The sequence below is a fragment of the Hyaena hyaena genome, unplaced genomic scaffold (genome assembly GCF_003009895.1).
Source record: "Hyaena hyaena isolate Hyena2069 unplaced genomic scaffold, ASM300989v1 scaffold_1620, whole genome shotgun sequence".
NCBI classification, from domain to species: domain Eukaryota; kingdom Metazoa; phylum Chordata; class Mammalia; order Carnivora; family Hyaenidae; genus Hyaena; species Hyaena hyaena.
The window spans coordinates 91,217-116,630 of record NW_024082246.1 but is presented as its reverse complement, the minus strand read 5'-3'; the positions used below and the strand labels follow the sequence as shown (position 1 = coordinate 116,630).

Genomic DNA, 25,414 nt, shown 5'->3' with positions numbered 1-25,414 from the left:
AGAATCTTTCCTGGCTCCCTAATTCTTCCCCTGTCCTGCCTCAAATATAAACTGGGTGAGATGTTCAAAGCTGTAAATAAGCTATCTTTACCCACCCAGCCCAATTTCCCATGTCTGTGCTCCAGTCATGTCCTGCAACCAACTTTGTGCCTTTGCTGTTGGTTTTCCAATAGAATCTAACACAGACTCTGGAGATGGGCCACCTTGGTTTGAATCCCAGCTCTCTCACTTATGAGTTCCATTACTTTGCCCAGGTGACTTCACTTCTCAGAGCTCTAGTTTCCATGGCAGTAAAACAGGGATAAAATACCTAATTCATGGGGTTGAAAAGATCACATGAGACAATGCATTTCAACTGCTTAGAAAAAGGTCTGGTAAGCCATCAGCCTATTTAGTTATTACTCTGACTATTCCCTTCATCTGGAATCCCCCTCTCATTTTTTTTTCAATCTGCATCCCACCTATTCTTCAAGGTGCTGTTCAAGTACCATATCCTCCAGGGTGCTTGTCCTTAGTTATGTAGTCCTCACAATTTATCCCATAATAATATGATGTTTTATATTGCACATCACCATTTCATGTATGTCAGTCTCATCCCACCACCTGTATCAGGCTGGTAAGGAAGGAGACAAACATGAGTGAGATGGATCTCATTTCATATCCTAATCCTACCACTTTGGATGTATGATTCTATGCAAGGCATTTAACCCATCTGAGCTTTGGTTTTCTTATCTGAAAAAAAAAAAAAAGGAACAATAATCTACCTGGCTGGGTTATTGTGAGGATTAGGAATAATATTCTCAAAGCATCTGAGACACAGCCTGATAGATAACAAGTGGTCAATAAATAGTACAAACTATAATAAAGGTTATTGGCTCAGACTTGTCGCTCTGGATTGTTCAACAGTACTCCCACCGGATTTGTCTACACGCTATCAAGGTTCGGCTACTTGCTACTCCCTTGCCACACGTTGAAATGTAGCTTACAAAGGCCCCTACTCTCAAGGTTGTCTTCAGGAGTAGGAAACAATCCCAAAGGAGACAGAAGCAAGGCAATAGGGCTTTGGGACCACTGGGAGAAAACCAGAAGCTACTGGAAGGAAAATCCTAGCAGAGAAACTGTAGCAAGAGCTGAAGTCTTCTAGCCCTAATTTGGGAAAGGAGAGGAAACTATCAATAGGGTCTAATACTCGGTCTAGTATTATTGTTAAACCTCCCTAGACTTGGAGACAGTCTGCACTGATATTCTACGCCTAGCTGTGTGACCTTGGGCAAGTCACTTTTCTGAGTTGTAGGTTCTTTGTCTGTAAAATGAGGAAGAGAACTATCCCTTACTAATTATAGCCTGGATTAAATGCAATCCTGTGTGTGAATGCAATCCTATGTCAGCTTAATGCCTGACATACCATGAACTTTATAAAAACAGAACAGGGACCATTCACTGACCACTTTAGACGTGCCAGGCACTAAGCACTTTGCATATATTAGTTAATTCAGTCCTTACTCCAACCTTATCAGTAAGAGCGATTAGTATCCCCAGTTTAGAGACGAGGAAACAGACACACAGCTGAATTGCTTTGCCAAGAGCACACATAATGAAGATGAGGCTCAGAATCTCCAGCCCTTTCTAGGATATCACAAGACCTCTCCTCCCCAAAGAGGGACTTGGCTCAACAAGCTTGTATATCTGAGGCTTCTCCTAGCCATTTCTACAAGAAGCGGTCAGAAAGGGAAAGTCTCAGTGGTCCTTGAGTTTAAACCAAACCTTCTCCAGGCAGTGGGGAAGAGGGATGAAGAGAAGGAAGCAGAGAGGCGAGAAAATGCCAACCACCAACCATGTAGCTCAAGGCCTAGCCATGGAGGGAATGGCGCCAGTGCCTACCCTTTCTCCCAAGGCTGGCTCAGTTACTGTCATTAACACATACCTTACCATTCTCATTACCTCAAAGTTCCTTTCTTAGGAAGCAAAAAGAGGGGTGCCTGGGTGGCTCAGTTGGTTAAGCGTCTGAATTCAGCTCCGGTCATGATCTCACAGTTCGTGGGTTCGAGCCTTACATCGGGCTCTGTGCTGACAGCTCACTTGGAGCCTTGAGCCTGCTTCAGATTCTGTTATCTCCCCCTCTCTGACCCGCTCATGCTCTCTCTCTCTCTCTCTCTCTCTGTCTCTGTATCTCTCTCAGAAATAAACATTTAAAAAAAGGAAGCAAAAAGAAAGGGATACTGAAGAAAGAAAGCAGAAGGGGGAAGAGGGGCAGCAGCCATGGCTACCAGCAGTACCTACCATGGAAGTTGCTCCTGGTGGAGAGATGGCTTAGGAGGAAAGCTGGGTATCCAGCCAGCTCAGGTGCTAAAAAACCCCTCCAACCAGCCCCCAGAGCTTCTGCAGGCTGGATCTTCCCCTAGCTGAGACCCATCTGCCTTCCCGTTAAGACCTCCTGAGATGAGGGGCCATCAGCCCAAGCTCCTGAGTGTGATCCAAGAGGCTCAGGCACAGTCAGGTCCCAGTTCCAAGAATAGAGAGGAGTATTATTGAAGGCAAAGTATGGCCATCAACTGTTGGACCCAGATGTGGCCACAGCCGTAGGAAGGAGAGCCAGGAGTGAAGACACTGCTCCAGAAACCAGCCAGCACCCTGGTGGCACAGGGAAGGATGAAAGGCAGTGCCAGCAGCATAAACAGCCCCCCTGTTCCCTACTCCAGCCTCCTCTGAGTCCTGGCCCACCCCCTTCCACAGCTCAGGGGCCAATAAGGAAGCTGGGTCCCCAGCCACTGCTAGAACTCAGGAAAGGAGTAAGGAAATGATGTTTGGGAAAGATAAAGCGAGTGTCTAAAAAGAATTTTTAAAAATACACGTAAGTGAGAGAGAAAAATACCCCAGACACATACACTTAAAAGAATTCCTGTGCTTCCTGAACTGAGCTGACCCCACCCAGCCATCTCTGTAGGTCCTCTGGACCCCAGAAAAGGAAAGTCCAGAGCAGCCAAGCCTAACAGACTCCAGATCCAGAAGAGCAAGTAGTAAGAACAACAGCTTATTTTACATGGCTGAGGGCAAGTAACCTAGATATTTTCCAGGGTGAAGGTCCTGCTGAGCTATACAGACTTACAAACCAGTCTTGGTCACATTTACAGGGTCTGCACTTCCTATGGGCACCTGAGCAGATCCAAAGAAAACTTCACTTTACAGCTGAGACTCCAACTCCAGAATAGTAGTGCTTGGAGTCAGCATCCCTGGCCCTGCCATGAATTTGCTCTGGCCTCTGACAACTTACTCCCCCTCTCTGAGCTTCTGTTTCCTCTCTGCAAAATAAAACATTGGACTCCACTGTCACAAACAACCCTTCCAGCTATAGCATGTTATGATGTAATAGTCCTAGGCCCCAATATGGGACTTCAAATGATGTCCTTATTGACCTGTGTGACAGCCAGAAACCAGAGTGGCCCCACATGATTTTGTTGCATATCCCAAGCCCAAAGTCAGGCATTAGGGTTTAATTTCTCTCAGGGATTTAGGGTTGGGGGTTCCTTTTGTAATACTCCTGATCCCCACCTCAGGTTCCCTTGGCCTCTGATCCTAATTTCAGCAATTTCTGGCCAAAGAAGGCTTAAGTGATATCCCTCAGGACAAGAAGAATGCTTAGGCCATTCCTCTCTGGGGAAATCATGCCTTGAGGCCCCTTCCCTTCTCTTTTCTCTGTACTGCCTAGGGAAGTCTGGTTGACTTTTGTCTGTTCCCTAAAAGGCAGGTGTCATCCAAGTAAGCCCATAGGCCCTCCTTTGGTAGTACTGTATGGGGAAAGTTTTGGGATTTTATGGGCATATCAATCTGGCTTAGAGTTTCAGATTTGTCACTCACTGCTTGTTTGGCCTTGGGCATGTCATAGAGCCTTCATTTTCTCATCTGCATGCATTCAACAAATGGTACCTGCTGTTAATATTATCTTCTACCCAAAATAATAATGGGCAAAGTATTGTTAACAGCAAGAAAAAAAAAATGACTTCTTCAATCCAAATGAAGTTTAAAGAGAAAGGACTAGTTAAAAGAAGGTTCAACACTGATGGTTACCAGAGGGGACGTGGGGGGATGGGTTAAACAGGAGATGAGGATTAAGGGGTGCACTTGTTAGGATGAACACTGGGTTATGTATGGAAGTGTTGAGTCACTATATTCTACACCTTAAGCTCACATAAGGCTGTATGTTAACTATGCTGGAATTAAATTAAAAAGCTTAATTAAAACATTTAAAAGAAATAAAGAAATTTCAAAAGCCAAACATAGTACTCTAGAGCAGAGCTTCTCAAACTTTAGTGGGCATACTAATTACTGTGATCTTGCTAAATTGAAGATTCTGATTCAGTAGGTCTAGAGCAGTCTCCAAATCTGACTTTGTAACAAGCTCTACTGTAACGCAAATGCTGCTGGTGTGATCACCATTCTTTGATTATACACTTAGACAATACAGTACCATTAACAGTATACTAAAGAATAACCCCTGGTCTGAAAACGCATAAGGATAAACGGTCTCTTCTAATGTCATCCCTCAGGCCTGGGTGCCCAGCCTTCTCTAATCTTCTGGTTACCATATGCCTTCCTCCTTCCACTCAGCAACCCAGTGTGAAACAGTGCTTCCCTGATGAGGCCTGCTGATCCCTACTTCCTAACAAAATAAAGAACAATGAGTTTGATAGCAGTTGGACCCTGTCTGTAGCCAGGTGAGGCTGAGAAAATTATGAGCAGAGGAGCAAGCATGTTCATGGGACTTGCTGAGGTACAGGTGGGGTGGGCAGATAAGATGTGGAATCACCAGATGAGGTGATATGACAGGCAGGTGGGCACAGGTGGCATATACTTGAAAAATTCTTGGGCAAAGGAAGATAAAATAGGAACACAAGCAGTGTGGCCAATTTAGGATTTGGAAATGAGGCTGGGGGCTGGGGTGGGGATAAAAGGGACACCCTCTCATTTAGCAATGCTGAGTTCCAAATTACATGACCAAGTATAACCTCTTATGTTTGGGTGAAGGTAAAGATGACTGCTTCTTCCCAAGCACTCAGAAAATAAGAACTTGGCAAGGGTGCAAGAGGAGGATGGGCACATGAAGGTAAAAGCTAGCTCCCAGAAGAGTCCTCTGGTAAAGACTTGTGAGAGATGAGGAGAGGGAGACACAAAAATTCTGGAAGGAGTGGCCTAGTGCACTGTTGCCCCAGTATCTTCTGACAGAATTACCCATCTCTGATTCTGGCTCCCAGCAGATCCATTAAGTGAGACTTAGAGGCAAATGGGGAAAGAGAACCATGGCTCTGTCCCAACCCAGGGAAAGAAGGAAAATATGGCCTGTGTTGCTTGAGATTGTGCTTAATCCGAGGTCTGGGCCATAAGTTACTGTAGGCTTTTTCCTCTTTTGAAAGTGTTTAGATAAGGAGAAGCACAAAAGAGTGTCCTTGATTAGCTCTGTTTACTTTCTGTGGTTCTTCCAGCCTCCCCCTGAACAGCACATTCCACCTGCCCCACATGAAGGAGTCCAAGCTCATTCTGGCCAGCTCTACAGGAAGGGAAGCCTGCACACAGACCGGTGGAGAGAACAATGCATGGCTTGTTTATCTGACAAAATAGGGGAAAAGCTGCTTGATCACCATGGAGGTATACAGAGCTACTAAGGCCCCACAGTTAGTGGGGGAGCTTACATCCTGGTGATCCAGAGACCCTTTCTTATTATAGACCAAACCAAGGGGGAACATGTATATATGTATGTATGCATGTATGCGTGTGTGTGTGTGTGTGTGTGTGTGTGTGTGTGTGTGTAATTTTAAAGACAACTTTTACAACAGTGGCTTTCTTGTCAGTCTGGGAAAGTCATAGTTTTGGTCATCTGAAATGTGGGTATTTTATGTAGAAGCGGCTTTGGTTTAGTTCTGCCTCCCTACCTCCTCCAACCTCCCCTTGTCTCTCTGAACAGTCAGGTCAAGCTCCTTCATGGAAATCTGCTGGATCCTCCCTCTCCACCCTCCACCTCAGGATCCATCCCTGGCTAAAAGAAAATCCAGGGCAAGGAATAAGAAAGGGAATGTTGCAGTGGAAATAAAGACTCCCTCAAATGCTGTTGTGTGTGTAAGGAGGTACCTTTGGGCTCTCCAATTAGAGAATGATAACTTTATCTGATTAGGGTCTTTATATTTGACCTTCTGTTTTCATGTACCCATTTTCACATTGGAGTATTTAAAACATGGGGACACTTCTTTTTCTAAAAAAGGCTGGAAAGAGGCAACCTATGAATGATACAGGAGAGCTTTGCAAATATTAGGGGCTAAAAATGCTTAGTATTTTAGAAACACAGTACTTGGCATTCTCTTTCAGAGTGGGGTAGAGAGCATATTTTAGTTTTTCTATGTACAGTCTAGTAAGACATAGCCATCATAGACTGTTTCTTGACAGTGATTCCAAAGGCAAGGAGACTGACAGTGCATATTTCATGGCTTGCAGAAGCAAGGAGAGCAAATAAAGAATCTGAATAATGAAAGAAAGTTTTTCTCACTTCCCTGTATATACAAAAGCTAAGAGTGCAACACCAGAGGGCTGAGGTAGAATTCAGGAGAGCACATAGGAAAAATGACAACAGGTTCACAGAGAACCATCTGTTGAGTCAGCTTCTGCTGTGATGCCCAATTTCCTAAACCAACACCCAGAGTGATAAAGAAGGTGGAGGATGTTTGTCCTCCGGCTCTGGTTTCTATTAATAATATTCGTAGTATCCTTTGGGAAGGAGGATATGGGAATAATACAAGATTTCCTTTCTTCTCCCTTTAAGCCAAATATTTTCTTCAGCTTAAACTCAGTATTGGAGATGTCACTTTTTCAGGGGGATGGTGGAACCCACAAAGGTTTTTCCCAAAGTCAAGTCTCAAAGCCCTTACAATTACTTCTGGGTAGTCTTCAACTCACCTCCACTACTAAAGACATGGAACCCTACAACAATAGCCAACAATAGTAAGAACCCTGGTAGAACCAACAGTACCGACTCCCTCTGCTTTGTGCAAACATGACAATGAGGAAGGGCCAATGCTCAGCAGAGCTGGACCACAGTGAGCTAGGTGGACAGTAGCGGGAGATGAGGTTGGGAAAATGCCAAGACCACATTGTGGAGTTTTCAAAGGCCAAGGTAAGAGGTATGCATATAATTCTCAGTGCAATGGGAAGCTGCTGGACATTGTTAAGCAGGGGACTACCATGATCGAAGTTCTATAAAGATATAACTTGGATGATGGATTTAAGCAGGATGAGAGTAGAAACCAGGCAACCATTCAAAATGGCTCTTGTCAGTAAGAGATAACAGTGGTTTGTTCTAGGGAAGAAGCAGTAGGGTTGAGAAAAGTTTGATTTGAGAGATCTTAAAGAGGTAAAGCTGACAGTACTTGTTGATGGACTGAATGTGGAGAGTGAGGGAAAAAGAAGAAGCCATGACATTTGGGTCACCTGGCATCTGTACTTTCTTAGCACAGAATTCATTCCCGAAACTGAGTCATTAGTAGTTCTTTAAAAAAAAAAAAAGTTGGAAGTCTTCACCATTCTTTTATTCAAGCATTTATGGAGCTTCCATCCACATTTAAGGTGCTTGAAGAGGTACTATGGAGCATACTAAAATGAAAATGATATAATCCCTGTGCTTAAAGAATTTACAGTGTGAGAGGGAGTGAATAGAAATACCTAAGTAACCACTAAACCCTAACCAGAATGTCATGTCTGAAGGGAATGCTAACAAAATGAGGTTTTAAAAAAGGAGAAAGCACAGCTGGTTAATTAAGGAAGACTTCACAGTGCCTTTGAGCTAAATCTTGAAGACTCAGTTTATTTATTGGTGTTTTTTTAAATACAATTTATTGTCAAGTTAGCTAACATATAGCGTATACATTGTGCTCTTGGTTTCAGGAATAGATTCCCATGACTCATCGCTTACATAACGACACTCAGTGCTCATCCCAACAAGTGCCCATCGCCCACGTTCCCCTCTCTGCCACCCGCCCCCGCATCAGCCCTCAGTTTGTTCTCTGTATTTAAGAGTCTCTTATGGGTTTTCCTCTCTCTCTGTTTGAAACAATTTTTCCCCTTCCCTTCCCCCTGGTCTTCTATTAAGTTTCTCAGCTTCCACATATGAGTGAAAACAAATGATATCTGTCTTTCTCTGACTAACTTATTTCACTTAGCATAATACCCTCCATCCAGTTCCATCTGTATTGTTGCAAATGGCAGGATTTCATTCTTTCTCATTGCCAAGTAGTATTCCATTGTATATATAAACCGCCAGGTTTTGCATAAACAAGAGTGGAAAAGCCAGAATATTCTGAATGAAGAACAGATAGTTTCTATAAGGCACACAGGAAGTAAAGTCAAAATGATGCAAGAAAACGGTGGGCTTTAAGTGTCAGGGTAAAGTATTTACCTCACATAACCCAATAGGCAAGAGAGAGGCTTCAGAAGATCCAGGATAGGAGAGCAACATGGTAAAAGAAGTATGTTGGTAAGGTTATTTTGGTAGCCATGTGTAGATTGAATCGTGTGGATAAATACTGAAAACATGAAGTGAGGAGGCTTGAGCAATAGATACAATAAAAGGTAGAGCTAGAGCATGACAGTGGGGATAGAGCAGAAGGGAAAGACGGAGAGAGGACATGAGACACAGAACCAATAAGGTTGGACTACTCATTAAATATGGAAGAGAGAACCGGGTTAACATGACCATGAAGCACATGGAAGAAAAGTGGTAGCACTAATCTAGATAGGGAAATTGGAGTAGGAGCTGGGGAAATGTTTGATTTTAGACATGAATTTGTTTCAAATGCTGTCAAATTATGTAGCTAGACATGCCCAGCAAGCAGCTCAATGTCTGTGCCACAGTGCTAGAAAGAGGTTAGGGCAGGGTATGGACATGTGGTCATTATCCTGAGAGGAGGCAGCCAATGCTGCTGCATTGGTTGTGATTACCCATGATAAATGTGTCCAAGGAAAGACAGTGGATGACAGATGCCCATGGAACAGCTAGATTTCAGGTGGGAGAAGAAGAAACCCTAATCAAACAGGCAAAACAATAAAATGTCATTTTCTTTTATAAAAAATTTTCAAATTTATTTTTGAGAGAGAGAGAGTGAGTGCAAGTGGGTAGGGGCAGAGAGAGAGGGAGACACAGAATGCGAAGGAGGCTCCAGGCTCTGAGCTGTCAGCACAGAGCCCAACAGAGGGCTTGAACCCATGAACTGTGATACCATGACCTGAGCTAAAGACAGACGCCCAACTAACTGAGCCACCCAGGTGCCTTGTCATTTTCACTGATATTAGCAATATATATTTTTAAATTAAGTATCAAGTTGCAGGGAAATAGGCATTCTTGTACATTGCTGGGTGGGAAGGGATATTGGTACGCATTTGCTAGAAAGAAATTTGCCATATCAAGAGACATCAAAATGTTCCTAATGGGGGCGCCTGGGTGGCTTAGTCGGTTAAGCGTCCGACTTTCACTTAGGTCATGATCTCGCGGTTCGTGGGTTCGAGCCCCGCGTCGGGCTCTGTGCTGACTGCCAGCTCAGAGCCTGGAGCCTGTTTCAGTCTGTGACTACCTCTCTCTCTGACCCTCCCCTGCTCACACTGTCTCTCTCTCTCTCCTAGAAAAAAATAAAACATAAAAAAAAATTTAAAAAAAATGTTCCTAATGTGCTTGCTTCAGCCAACATATATAAAAATTGGAATGATACAGAGATTAGCATGGCCCCTGCAAAGAATGACATGCAAATTTATGAAGCATTCAATTTTTTTCTCTCCTGGAATTAGACAGTATTACTGGTTGTACAACCTTGTGAATATACTAAAATGCACTGAATTACACACTTGAAGATAATGCATTTTATGGTATGTGAATTATATCTGTTTTAAAAAATGTTTCTGCCCTTTGATCCAGTCTTTCCATTCCTAAGATTCTACAGTAAGAGAGCAATTAGAGATGCACACATTGATCTACATGAAGTGTCATCCACTGCAGGGTTATTACAGTGGTAAAAACAAGAATATCCTAGCTGTCCAACATTTAGGAAGACTTAAGTGAGGTGTTGCACATCTACATGAAGGAAAAATAATCTGCCATTAAAAATCATGTTTCTCAAGACTACTTAATGATCCTGGAAAAGGCTCACAATATAATGGTAAATGAAAGAAAAAGCATACAAAACTATACACAGTATCAGCCCATTTCAAAAAATATATATGTATTTACATATATATTCATATATAAGCATACACATATTAAAGGGCTGAATGCAAATACATCACTATCTTACCAGCAGGTGTTTATCTCTACGTGGCAGAATTAAGGGTCATTCTTATTTTTTATACCTTAAAAAATTTCAAAGCTTTCTATATTACACAGGTATTAGAGCTGAATGAGAAAGTTTTCAAAGAAAAAAGACATCATTCTATATAGGCATATCATTTACCCTTACAATCATCTGATGCAACTGTCTGATACATTCCTAAGTTAGGAATCTGCAATGCTCATAATACTTGTATAGTTGTATAGTTGTATAATTGTAACACTTGTATACTTAACTATTTCAAACATCTGGATTTTGCCCTCAAATAAATGAGCCTAGAGCCCACCAACCTAGCAAAATGCTTCCCCAAAAAATGCTTTGCTATTTGGTGGTGGATTCCTCTGTTTATTGTACTAATTAAAAGAACTCCATCTGACAGGGTTTTTTGTACCCCAACACTAGCAAGGGGAGCTGTTCTTTGCTGTCAGAGGTATCCAGGGCTGGAAGGACAAGGGGCAAGTTGAAGGGAGACCAGGCAAAGGAAAAAAAAGGTCAAGTCAAGGTCAGCATCAAGGCTGTGCCCAGTGGATTGAAAACAATTGCTACTCAAGGTCTTTTTGGCTCTAGTTTCTTCCCAGGTGCCTGATGAACTTGGTGGGACAAAATTGCATGGAGAGGGGACAAGCCACAGGAAAATCTGGTAGGGGGTGTGGCAGCAAATACCATGTGTAAAGCCATCTGATTGCTAATATTTGTATACAACATTTACAGTTCACAAAGAACTTTTTTTTTATTTTTTGTTTCTTCTTTTTTAATTTATTTTATTTTTTTCTCAAATAGTTTATTGTCAAATTAGTTTCCACATAACACCCAGTGCTCATCCCCACAAGTGCCCTCCTCCATGCCCATCCTTCCCCCCCCACATCCATCAGTCCTCAGTTTTTGTCAGCATTCAAGAGTCTCTCATGGTTTGCCTCTCTCCCTTTCCCCCACNGTCAGCATTCAAGAGTCTCTCATGGTTTGCCTCTCTCCCTTTCCCCCACCATTTCCCCCCTTCTTCTCCCCCTTGTTCTTCCGTTAGGTTCCTCCTAATCCTCCTATACGTGCAAACATATGATATTTGTCCTTCTCTGCCTGGCTTATTTCGCTAAGCATAACACCCTCAAGGTCCATCCATGTTGCTACACAGAGAGCCATTGCTTTAAAGAATGCTACCATATATTTTTAAAAACAGATTTTTATTTTTTTAATTTTTAATTTTTTCAAAAAAATTTTAATGTTTATTTATTCTTGAGGGAGAGATAGAGCATGAGGGAGGGAGGGACAGAGAGAGAGGGAAACACAGAACCCGAAGCAGGCTTCAGGCTGTCAGCACAGAGCCTGACTCGGGCCGAACCCACAAGCCATGAGATCAGGACCTGAGACGAAGTCGGACGCTTAACCGACTGAGCCACCCAGGCGCCCCTAAAACATTTTTAAATGGCTTCTTTAAAATACTGGCTGCTGATGCTTTGACTTACGTGGGGTTTTGTCTTCCACGGCAGACTGGGAGCCTTTCTTCAACTATCAGTGGCTGTATACACAGTCAACGGGGTTGCCTGAATAGAATGTGGGCTCCAGGGGCAGGTGGGAACATACTACTTCATGGTGAGAAAGGTCCCAGAACCAAGAGGGCAATCCATTGCTCGCATCTTCCTTGTTTGGTGGGGATATGAGCTGGCGAGTAGCTGCCATATATTTATCTCCTCTTCTAAAGTTTCACTTCATAAAAGCTTTCACATGGTTCTGCAATGTCCTACATGAGCCCCTGGGAAATTTCCTGATCTGATATATTTACATTTACAAACCTCTGGTTGATCAAGCTTTTCATTTCTTTGGTTTTCATTTTGTTTTGTTTTGTTTTGCTTTTACAGGATTTTCAAGCGACAATTTAGGGGAAAAATGCAGCAATTGAAACAAAATTATTTTCCTTCTGGGGAATATGAACTCCCCTACTCATGCCTCTCCAAACCACTCCCTATCCAATTTCCTCACTGCAGGTAACTGTTCTCTCTCTCATTCTCATTCTCTCTCTCTCTCTCTCATGCGTGAATACATTCATGCACTCAATCATACACATTCCTTTCCCTTGAGATGGAGAATAAATAGATCAGGTATTTTTTTAAAATTGGACTTGACTTAAATTGGATTTTAAATTTTGTCAGGGTAATGCTTGTAAAATTGAAACAAAACTCATACATAAACATAGATTTATTTTGAAAATGCTAAAGCTAAAAGACAGAATCATGGAATGAAAACTATATTCAAAATTCTAGGAGTGAACAGAATTTGTTTTTATTCCCTTTTCTTCATGGGTACTAGCATTGAATTCATTCATTTATTCATTCATTCATTCATTCGTTAGTTATTGAGAGCCAAGCAAGCACTACTCTGGGGTGCTGGGGACAAAGCAATGAACAAAACAGACAAGACCTCAGTCCTCATGGGGTTCAACTCAATAAGTATAAAATATGAAATATGTGTCAGATCGTAATAAATGTTCTGAAGACAGAGAAAGCAGGGTAAAGGGTGGACTAACTGACAGGAGTGTGTGGAGGCCAATGCTATTTCAGAGAGTGTGGTCAGGGAAGGCCTCTGTTGGGAGGTGATATTCGAGCAGTGGCCTAAATGAAGTCTGGGAAGTAGCCAGGCACATATCTGAGGAAAGAATGTTCTAGGCAAGGGTGTCAGCAAAGGTGATGGTCCTGAGATAGGATCAGCCTGCCATAGTCCAAGAACAGCATGAAAGCCAATATGACTGGAGTGGAAGGAGCAAGACAAAAGAAGGGGAGGAAATGAGGTTGAGGAAGGAGCCTGGGGCCAGATGAGTGGCTCATTCTAAGGACTCTGGATTTAATTTTAAGAGTGATGGAAATAAATCCTGTGTCTGACATGTGTCTAGTGAGGGCCAAAGAGTCTAAAAGTCTGCATTATAATCCTTGCCTTCAAGAAGCTTTCAATCCAGGGCTCTTGGGTGGCTCAGTCAGTTAAGCATCCAACTCTTGATTTTGGCTCAGGTCATGATTTCATGGTTCCATAAGTTTGAGCCCTGCATCTGGCTCCAAACTGCCGACTGCTTGGGATTCTCTTTCTCTCCCTCTCTCTCTGCCGTTCCCCAACTTCCACTCTCTCACATTCTTTCTCTCTATCAAAACTAAATAAATAAAGGTTAAAGAAAAGAGAAGCTTTCAATCCATCAGTTTGGAGAAACAAACCAGAATTACAGGAGACTTAAGAAAAGGTGGGTATTCTTGATGCCTTACCTATACTTAGTCCTAATCTTAAGGAGCCACCTTTAGTAGAAAAGAGCTCCAAAGGAGAAAGAGGCTTGCCTCCTATACCAATTTGATAAGATTCTCCCACTTCATAATTTAGGCATTTTAATCTCAAAAACACAATATTTACTATGTGTTCCAAATATTAAAACATTTTATATTTATAAAAAAACCTATGAGACAGGCACTACTATTGTCATCCCCATTTTACAGAGGAGAATATCAGCAGCTCAGAGAGGCTGAGTAACTTGCCTAAGATCACAGAACTAAAAAGTCACAGAGATAGTATTGAAACCCAGGGAGCCTGGCTCCAGAGCCCACATTTTTAACCACTATTCTCATGGGGATGGGGAGGGGAGGATGATGAATCTAAAGTTGAGAATGAAAGGAAAAGTCTCTCAAATGTCCCAGGTGACCAAGAAGAGTGTTGGAGGCCTAAGGAGACCTGGGGGGAAAAAATCCCTGAACTAGCCATGGGGAGGAGAGCTAGAGGAGCAGGCTGAAGGATACTGCATCCATGTTGGGAGTCTGGAAAGAGTGTGAATGCACAGCATTCAGGTAGGAGGGCTTAGACACTGAGACATTTCCTGTGGGACACTGAGAGACCATGGAACTTTAGGAGATCCTGACCTTCCCAGTATAGAATATACAACGTCTAATAACCTGCAGGCAGAGAAATCTACATAAACGAGGTTGTGCTTGAGGTCTGGTCTTGCAAGAAGGGTAGGGATTGACCCAGATAAAAGGTACTTCTATAGAAGGAATAGCATGTGAAAATTATAGAAATGTGAGGGGGAAATGGTGTCCTGAGGATAGGATGTGAGAGGAGGGGTGGTAAGAGGTAAGGCTCGAGAAGCAGGCTGGGGCAGAACATGAAAGAATTAGGTTGCCAAGATAATGAATTTGGACTTTCCCCACAGGCACTGAGGGGCCAGTGTAAGATTTTAAGCACAAGAGTGGCAGAACCAGATTTGCATTTTGGAAAGACGTTATCAGTTGACATTTTGTAGGGAGAAAAGGGGCAGGTGGGCCACTCAGGAAATAAATGTTACAGTCCAAGTCATCTGTGATTCCAGGATAGAGTGGAGAGGTATATCTAAGAATTGTCCTGTCTGGGAGGTAGAACCAATAAATCTTGGTGCCAGATTGTACAGATGTGAGGAGTAAAGAAGAGGAGGGAGTCCAGAATGTCTGCCAGATTTCTCACTTCAGTAAATTACTCAGCCTGTCACCAATACCAGAAGAGTGAGGAGGGAAATCAATCCAATTTTGGACAAGTTGATTTTTAATTATTTTTAAAGCAATACTCGCAGAAGGCAAACCATTCAAACAGTACAAAGACATAGAATTAAAAATGAGTCCCCCATACTCCTGGGGAAACCACTATTAACAGTTTCTTATTTATCCCCAGGTAGCAGTATGGTATCGTATTAAAAGCATAAGCTATAGAACCAGACTGGATCTGAATCCATTATCGCTAGATGTATGGGCACTTTGGGTTAGTTATTTAATATCTGTGCCTCACTTACATCATCTGTAAGATGGGAATTATAATAATAGCACACAAAAAAGCATACTAGAATACTGTTCAGAAACTTGATGTTTGCGCTTAACTATATCTCGGAGATAATTTCATATCTGCGTGTACTTTTCCACATATTTTTTAATAACTGCATACTATTGCACCATGCAAATTTTGTTCAGTTTATTTAACCTTTACCCAATTAATGAATATTGAGGTTGTTTCTATTTCTTTTTTGCTATTACCAATGATACTGCAGTGAATATCTCTGTACATCTTCGCATACACAGGTGATTGTATCTATTAGATAATTCCACTGCAATTATGGTTCACAGAATATGTGAATGTTTGTGATAAAATCTCCTAAAATCCAAAGAGGTTATGCTAATTTGCACTTCCACCAACAATGTATTACAGCAATGCTTTTCAAACGTTCATGTACAAACAAATTGCCTGGGGAGCTCATTAAAATGCAGATTCTGATTTAGTAGATCTGGGTTGGGACTGCATTTCTTACAAGCTCTGGGTTGATACAGATACTGCTGGTCCAAGGATCACACTTTAAGTAGCAAGGTATATAGCAAGGTGTAAGAGTGCGTTTCTCTGCATGCTTGCAGAAAAAATAATGTATACTAAACGCCCTGATTTTTGCCACTAAGATAGGTGAAAGTTGTATCTTCCGGTAAGAGTTGTTGCTTAAATAAATCTATATTTATTTAATTATGAGTGTTGTTGAGCATCTTTCCATTTATTTTTATAAGCTGACTTTCTTTTTCTGTGGACTTCCTATTTAGGTCCTTTTTTCTCTTTTATAATGGTTTGCTGGTATTTTCCTTACTGATTCTCAATCTCAGCAGCTCTTTATATATAAAGCCTTTTCCCATACCAGGTGCAAAACCTTCTTTTCAGTTTTTTGTCTTTAGATATTGTTTATGTATTTTTGCAGTGCCATACATTGTTTTATGTAGTCGAATTTAACAATGTTCCCCTTTTTGGCTTCCTCTGTGTCTTGTTTAGAAAGACCTTTAAGGGGCGCCTGGGTGGCTCAGCCAGTTGGGCATCCGACTTCGGCTCAGGTCATGATCTCATGGGTTTGTGGGTTCGAGCCCCGCGTCGGGCTCTGTGCTGACAGCTAGCTCAGAGCCTGGAGCCTGCCTCGGATTCTCTCTCTTTGTCTCTCTCTCTCTCAGAAATAAATAAAACATTAAAAAAATTAGAAAGACCTTTAGTATTGCAAGATAAAATGATATATTAAAAATCATATACTAAGCTATGTTTTTGGGTAAATGTCTAGATCCAGTTATGGTCCATTGATCTGTCTATTCATGTGCCAGTTGAAATTAAACTATTTTAATTACTGTAGTTTTATAATATGTTTCAAAAGGACTGATCCCTTTCTCCCTTATTACTCTTATTTTTCAGACCTTTCCTGGCTAATCTTACAGATGTATATTTCCATATGTACTTTGGAATCACCCTGAGCATGTTGGATTAGAATGTGTCTGTGAGACAGTTTGTGGAGATGTGTAACACACAGTTGAATCTGGAATATAGGAGTGTGCTCTTCTCTGGATATAGATATCTAGGAGTTATCAGCAGTACCTGAAGTCTCTCAAGAAAAGTTTATAGAATGAGAAAGACGGTCTGAGATAGAACTTTAGGTTAGTGGTTCTCAAAGTTCAGTACTCAGACCAGCAGCACCAGCACTACCTGAGAACTTCTTGTGCCCTGATTGGATCAGAAACTCTATGGGGAAGAGGGCAACAATACGATCCTTAAATCCTCCAGAGAATTCTAATGCACACTTAAATTTGAGTACCACTGTTTTAGGGTAGTTAGGAGACAGATTAAGGGAAAAGAGCTGAAAATAAGCAGTAGGAAGAAACCTAGAAGAGAAAGGTGTTTAATAATCAAAGATAAGAAATTTCAAAATGAAGCATTCAACCAGGCTAATATTTATTAGGCAACAAATACTTCCAAAGAGCTTTATACATATCATCTCATTTATTTGTATGATTCCATAAAGCTATAGAAATCTTCCAAATGAAGAAATTGTGATTAGGTAACTTGTTAAAGGTTGGCCAATTGGTAAATTATTTGACACCAGTACAATTATATACCAAATGACTACATTCCTTCTCCTATACTACACTGCTGAAAAAAACTCAATTGGAAAATCGCCCATTGGAAAAGAAGGAAAGATGCGCCTTCATCTTTTTTCAACCTCAAGCACACTAATTCATCTTGGAGCTACACAGAGAAGAATGTTGTGGTAGTGGAAGAAGCCAGACTGCAGTGAGGAAATGTGAGGGAATAAAGGGAGACAATGAATATAAGAATACTTTTCAAGAGCCTAAGGAGCTGGTCTGTGAAGGGAAAGAGATTGGTAGTTGGAGAAGGATGAAGGTAAAGGGCAGGTGATGTTTTTAGGAGGAAGTGACTACCTAAAGATACTTACATGTAATTGAGACTAATTTATATTGGGAATAATATTATATGGATCTAGAATAATCTTTGGTTCTGATATACCTATACTCTACAACTGCCAGTTGAATCTCTACAGATCTCATCAGTCACCTCAAACTCAATAGAAAACCAAAGAAAAACCAAACAAACACTGACACCAAGCCCAACTATTCCTAATTTATCTTTTTAACAATCTTGTTTATTTGTTTTCTTTAAATCTTTAAAGGTCTGACTGGCTCAAACCTTGTAACCAGTTTACTTCTCCTCTTCTTTAGCCTGTGTATTGAATCAGTCACCAAGTCCTGGCTTTGAAATATCTCCCCCATTAACTCTTCCTGTCTATTCCTACTGTCACTACTCAATACAAGCAATCACACCATGTGTCCTCCTTACATTCAATCCAACCCACACCAATCTCCCACAAACACCAATTTCATTCCTATTCACCTAATCACAATCCTGCAATAGTTCTCTGCTGCCTACTAGGTAAAGTTTGCTTTTCTGGGCTTTCTATAGATTGTCCAAATTTTCCTCTTACTGATTCCCTACACAAATCTTATGTTGTATGGGCTTCCTTAATAGTCCCCAAACCTACATTTCTCTTTATCTTCTCTTTATGCCTTCCCATATACCATTTAGGAGTTTGGACAAGCTCTCCCCCCCCCCTTTTTTGGAAGCTCCTTGTGATGTTCTTCCAGTGTTCACAATCATTTGTTGCTTGTGATCACTCATTTTGACAATCATCTATTTCCTTGCTCAACCATTCTACCTATACACATTCATCTTCCTCCCCCAGAGTTCAGGGCTAGAGAATGCTTTTTAAAAATTTTTTTAATGTTTATTTATTTTTGAGAAAGAGAAACAGAGTGTGAGCAGGGGAGGGGCAGAGAGAGAGGGAGACACAGAATTTGAAGCAGGCTCTAGCCTCTGACCTGTCAGCACAGAGAGCCCGACATGAGGCTCAAACTCATGATCCATGAGATCATGACCTGAGTCCAAGTCAGACACTCAACCAACTGAGCCACACAGGCACCCCTAGAGCGTACTTCTGCTATGATCACCATGACATTGTTTAACATATTGCTAAGTACGTGCTAAACACTCACACTCAAAAATATTTATGGAATCAGTGAAATTGTACCATCAGAACTTGCTATTTAAAGAGATATTTGGTGAATTAATGTTTAGAAAATGCCCATTTCTTTTCAACTTTCAAATGCCATATTAAAAACAGTATGCATTCACCAGTAATGTACCTGGTATCAGGTATTGTTCTAGGAATTTTCTCATGAAGTACTTATTTAATCTTTACCAGATCCCTGTCAGGTGGGAATTACAGCCCTGAATTCCCCATAAGGACAAGACTACGAGATGGTTAGAGGCTTGCTTAGTATTTCAACTGTTTTCTTTTTTTTTAAATTTTTAATGTTTTATTTATTTCTGAGAGAGAGAGAGAGACAGCGTGAGCAGGGGAGGGTCAGAGAGAGAAGGAGATACAGAAACTGATACAGGCTCCAGGCTTTGAGCTAGCTGTCAGCACAGAGCCTGACACGGGGCTTGAACCCACAAACAGTGAGATCATGACCTGAGCCGAAGTTGGACGCTTAACTGACTGAGCCACCCAGGCACCCCTCAACTATTTTCACTGAGTACTCAAAGTCTGTACTTAAAACCCCAAGTTCACTGCTCTATTCTTCATAACACAGATTCCTTTCTTTCCATTTTTATTTTTTAAACAGGGTCCCATGGATCTTAGCTGAATATTTTTCTAGAGTCTTGGAGTAAGGAAAATTCTAGTTAACAAAATAGGTAAATAATGAATATATTTACATCTCAAGTTTAGTATCTAATTACAGTCCCTATGAATAATGAGAGAAAGTACCTTTGTGTCCCCAAAGTAAACCTGTGCTATAATGCAAAGAGAGATGAGATGCAGCAGGGTGCTGTATTAACATTCATAATTACGCATCTTATGTTCCAAAAATGAATTGTTGTTTGACAGCAAGTGAAAATGACAATAATAAAAATTATGGCAAAAGCACATAAGGTTAATCAACATATAATCGACTTACAAATATGCACATTTTAGATGTTTTATTGGTGTTTATGATTTATTATTTAGAAACACCGTAAACTAATCTACCAGAATATATTTCCCTATTAAAGATGTCTGAAATGAAAACATGCACACATAAAGTGAATTAATTTTTTATGACACATAGTAGATATATCACTTAAGGGAGATTTTATTCCACAAACGCAATAACCTACACATAATGAGGTGTCGACTTCTTCAGTGATACTTAGCCTAAAACAAACACATACACACACAAACACATATTTTGGGGGCAATTTAAACCTATCGGGGAAAAAAAGACTAGATTAATAAGTCTTATTTTCAGTATCTCCTAATGCATGCTTTATTAAACAGAGCACACCCCACAGAAACAGGAGGAATGAATACAAATGACAATATTTTCCCACTGACTGACCCAGCTTCAGGTCAGAAAAAAAAGATTCCTTCAGGAGCGCCTGGGTGGCTCAGTCGGTTAAGCGTCCAGCTTGGGCTCAGGTCAAGATCTCACGGTTCCTGGGTTTGAGCCCCGCGTCAGGCTCTGTGCTGGTAGCTAGCTCAGATCCTGGAGCCTGCTTCAGATTCTGTGTCTCCGTCTCTCTCTGACTCTACCCTGCTCGTGCTCTCTGTCTCTCTCTCTAAGAAATAAACTTAAAAAAGACATTTAAAACATTAAAAAAAAAACCAAAAAACAGATTCCTTCACCTGGCAGATGGCTACTGAATATCTTAACATAAGAAGCCAACAGCCATCAGTTCAGTTGCACAGAACCACACCTAGAACTTTAACTCACCCTATCCAAGAACTAATTAATTCAGTTTATTCTACTTTTGAAACTAACGAGCATTCCAGGTCAAGGCAAAGCTAAAGCCTGGGTGACTGAGAAAGGCTCATTTATGCTCTCAGGCCAGTTTACACTTGATTTTTCTCTGGGCTTTACTGGGATGCAAGGTTACAGCTGAGGATAATACTCACAGGATGAGGCAAGGGAGAAAGCATGCTCAGCCTAAGAATTTGTAAGGTCATACAAGGATTTCTTGAATATTTCAACTAAAATATTCAATTTAAAGCTTCTGAAGGTATTACTGAGACAGAAACAAGTAGGTGGGTAGGCAGGAACCAGCTTGAGAGAAAACTATATCCAGAGTCAGACAGACCTGGTTACAAGATAGTGGATGTGCCAGTCACCTGATTTCTTTGTCCGTCAATCTCTTTATCTGTACGATGGGGGCATATTCATCCCTATACCTCATAAGAGAGCTGTGATGATTAAATGACATGATGTACTTGAGAGCTGCTAGCACTGTATCTGACCCATAGTAGGTGCTGGGATAGAGGGACAAAAACTAACATTTACAGCATGTTTATTAGATCTGAAAGGAATCATATTTCTGCCTCAACCTCTTCTCAACTTAGGTGGGAAGGCTCCTTGGTGGACCCTATCACCTGACTCCAACTTCCTAAAGAGAACTCCATTCTTCCTTTGCTAGTATTTTTAAATGTATGTATGTATGTATATATGTTTGTTTGTTTGTTTGTTTTTAATATAGTTTACTGTCAAGTTGGTTTCCATATAACACCCAGTGCTCACCCCAACAGGTGCCCTCTTCCATTCCCATCACTCATTTTCCCTTCTCCCCTACTCCCTATCAACTCTCAGTTTGTTCTCAGTATTTAAGAGTCTCTTGTGGTTTGTCTCCCTCCTCCTCCTTAACTGTTTTTTCCCCTTCCCTTCCCTTATTGTCTTCTATTACGTTTCTCCTATTCCATATATGAGTGAAAACGTATGGTATCTGTCTTTCTCTGCCTGATTTATTTCACTTAACATAATACCCTCAAGTTCCATCTATGTTGCTACAAATGGCCAGATTTCATTCTTTCTCATTGCCATGTAGTATTCCATTGTATAGATTAAACCACATCTTGATCTATTCATCAGTAGATGGCCATTTAAGCTCTTTCCATGATTTAGCTATTGTTGAAAGGGCTGCTCTGAACATTGGGGAACATGTGCCCCTATGCATCAGCACTCTTGTATCCCTTGGGTAAATTCCTAGCAGTGCTATTACTGGGTCATAGGAGAGCTTTATTGTTAATTTTCTGAGGAACCTCCTCACTGTTTTCCAGAATGGCTGTACCAGTTTACATTCCCACCAACAGTGTAAGAGGGTGCTTGTTTCTCCACATCCTCGCCAGCATCTACAGTCTCCTGATTTGTTCATTTTAGCCACTCTGACCGGTGTGAGGTGGTATCTCAGTGTGGTTTTGATTTGTATTTCCCTGCTGAGGAGGGATGCTGAGCATTGTTTCATGTGTCTGTTGGCCATCTGGATGTCCTCTTTTTCCCTTACTAGTATTAACATTTCAAACTAACTACTCAGGAGAGGACTAATACAGCATTATCCAATGGAACTATGGAACTATGATAGTCTCAAAGACTGGAATTCATAAAAACTCAGAAATACAGGGAAAATGGATGGGTTCTGGAGTCTCACACAGAGACTGGATTTCAGTTCCAGCTCTGACACTCATTAGTTATTTGGCCTTAGACAACTGACACATCCATTCTGACCCTTGGTTTCCTCAGATAATACAGACTTTGTAGAACTGTGGTGAGAATGTAAGGTGTTATCACTATTATATTCTCATGATAACACAAGGCCTCCGGCCAAGAAAACTAATCAGATCCTGGGATATAATACACAAGCAACACAAAGCTACTTTCCCTGTCCAGCTGTGGCAAACCAATGGCAATTGTAAGTGACCACCCCTGATAAGCAACTGGGAGGAGAGAAGACATTATTTTAACTGTGGCATTAAAAGAGGCTTCTAGCAATTCTTCCTCTTTTGGGGGATTCATCATAATAGTGATCCTGAATCACATATAAGAGATTAGCCATACTCCTTATACTTCATGAGCACCCTCTCCCATTCAACCTTAAACTTTCCTTTATCAAGCATCAAGCTTATTCCAAGAAGTACAGAGTAGCAAGTAGCAAAAAATCACACACACACACAACACACACACACATAAGAGGGAGGGAAGAGGGAGAGAAGGAAAAAAAATCATAATCTCATACAAAATTTATGCACCAAAACTAGTTTCTAATTTTTATTAAAAACTTATTCTATTCTATTCTGTTGGAAAGGCCATGGGTACTTTAAGAAATGTATTCCTGAAGTGCAAAGAGGGTCAACTTCAGTTAAGTAACTTTCATTGTGTGAAAACTTACATCAAACAAATTTTATGACTGAGAAAAAGAGGGCAGGTGATGTTCTACTCTTTCACTTAGAGAGAAAACATACACTGTATAACTTTTCAAAGACTATTCAAAGGTATACATTAACTTTATACTTCACAAAATTGAAGGATATTCTGCATCCTCATCACAGGGGAAAACAAGAAAGAATATATCTTTGCATTAGGAGCCAGAGGCATAATAATTTTTAGCTGAACAAGGATACTAGAATGGCCAACCAATGCTTTCCCTTTGATTAGTTGGAACACAATCAATGCACTCTTGCTAGATTGGAGTTTTCACTCAAAATAGAAACTGGCCTGAAGTCCAGAAAGCTGGAAATTCAGAGACAAATCCCCAGGAGGGATCTTGACACCTGCACTAAGATCTAGGTTTGGCATACCTATCAGGACCTAAGTTTAAGACTAGGGTTTGAAGAAGCTGTTAAGTAAAAAGAGCTGGTAAAACTTCTGACCATCTTTAGGATTCATATGTTTCTTTCATCAGCTAAAAGAAACACCTTTGGTGCTTAAGGTTTGCTTAGGTTAGCAGTTTTTAATAATGACTTTAGATTTTTAAATAGACTATTTTGGGGAGGTGTAGCTTTAGGTTTACAGAAAAATTAAGAGGAAGGTACAGAGATTTCCCATTTATCCCCGGTCTACACACATGGCATAACCTCTCCCGTTATCTACATCCCCCACTAGCATGGTACATTTTTTTACAACTGATAAACCTACATGGATACATCATAATCAACCAAAATCCATAGTTTACACAAGAGTTCACTCTTAGTGCTGTACATTCTATTGGTTTGGACAAATGTGTAATGGCATGTATCCACCATCAGAGTATCATACAGAATAGTTTCACTACGCTAAAAATCCTCTGTGCTCTGCCTTTTCATCCCTACCTCCCTTCTCACTAACTCCTGGCAACCGCTGATATTTTTACTATCTCCATTCTTTTGCCTTTTCCAGAATGTCATATAGATAGAATCAAATAATATGGAGACTTTTCAGATCAGCTTCTTTCATTTAATAATATGTATTTAAGATTCATGGCTTGATAGTTTATTTCTATTTAATACTGAATAATATTCTATTGCCTGGATATGCCATGGTTAAGCTACCATTTATCTACTGAAGAACATCTTGGCTGCTTCCAAGTTATGGAAAATATAAATAAAGCCGCTATAAACACTCATGTACATGTTTTTGTATGGTGTCAAGGGAAGCCATAGTGGGTATAGCAAGGAGGCATCCTACCCCTCCCAGTAAGGGAGGTATCAGTGGGGACTTAGTAGGAAAAAGGAGCTTCCTTCCTTGTTATTAGTAAATGCCAAATAGGGAACCTGGACTTCTACTTCCATGTGGCAGTAATGAAGTAGCAAACCCCTTTCCCCTGCCAGAGTGGTATCAGAGGAAGCCAGAAAACAGAAATTTTAAATATGATTCACAGTTTCATAATATAATACTCAAAATTTCTAGATTTGAATTGAAAATCGCTTGTCATACTAAGAACAAGGAAGATCTCAAACTACAAGAAAAAAGAGAATCAGAGGAGACCATTATCAAGATGACAGAAATGTTAGAATCATATGACAAAGGAGCCATCATAGAAAGAAAAAAAAACATTCCAATGACCAATTACAGACATACATGAAACAAATAAAAAGCATAAATTTTAAGCAAAGAAATAGCAAGCTTTGGCAAATAAATAGAAGATGTGAAGAAGAATCAAATTGATTTTTAGAATTTAAAAAAAGGAAAAAATTAGAATTTAGAATTTAAAAATATGAAAAAAACCTAAGTGAACAGTCTCAACTGCAAAATAGAGGGGACTTAAGAATCAGTGAACCTAAAGACAGAACAATAAAAATTACCCAATAAGAAAAACAGAAAGAAATTAGGCTGAAAAAAATGAACAGAGACCCAGGGACCTGTGGGACTATAATGAAAGATCTAACATTAACAGCATTGGTGTCCCAGAAGGAGAGAGGAAAGTAGGACTAAAAAACCAATACTAGAACAATGTGTGAAAACTCCCCCAAATTTGACAAAAGACATAAACCTGCAAATTCAAAGCTAAGCAAACTCCAATAGGATAAACTCAAAGAAATTCAATACCAAGACACATCTTAGCCAAATGTCTGAAAGCTAAAGACAAAAATCTTGAAGGTGGGGGGATACCTCTCCATATAGGAAAGGTAACTTAAAAGGCATGATTCCACCAGAAGCCTACTAGAACTGATCCAAGAATTCAGCCAAGTTGCAGGGTACAAAATCAACGTACAGAAATCGGTTGCATTTTTATACACCAATAATGAAGCAACAGAAAGAGAAATCAAGAAACTGATCCCATTCACAATTGCACAAAAAACCATAAAATACCTCGGAATAAACCTAACCAAGGATACAAGAGATCTGTATGATGAAAACTATAGAAAACTTATGAAGGAAATTGAAGAAGACACAAAGAAATGGAAAAACATTCCATGCTCATGG

The 25,414-nt window shown here is 40.6% G+C and overlaps 1 protein-coding gene and 1 pseudogene across 1 annotated transcript in view; one reads left to right on the top strand and one right to left on the bottom strand.

The window, feature by feature from the left end:
• The window catches only part of SHROOM4 (shroom family member 4), a 125,906-nt gene that overhangs the window by 50,072 nt on the left and 50,420 nt on the right, over window positions 1-25,414 (bottom strand). Inside the window, exon 5 of the mRNA XM_039224346.1 lies at window positions 20,857-20,994. Within this exon, the coding sequence (XP_039080277.1) occupies window positions 20,857-20,994 (138 nt within the window). The remainder of the gene's footprint in view (window positions 1-20,856; window positions 20,995-25,414) is intronic.
• LOC120226152 lies at window positions 9,702-9,801 on the top strand (annotated as a pseudogene).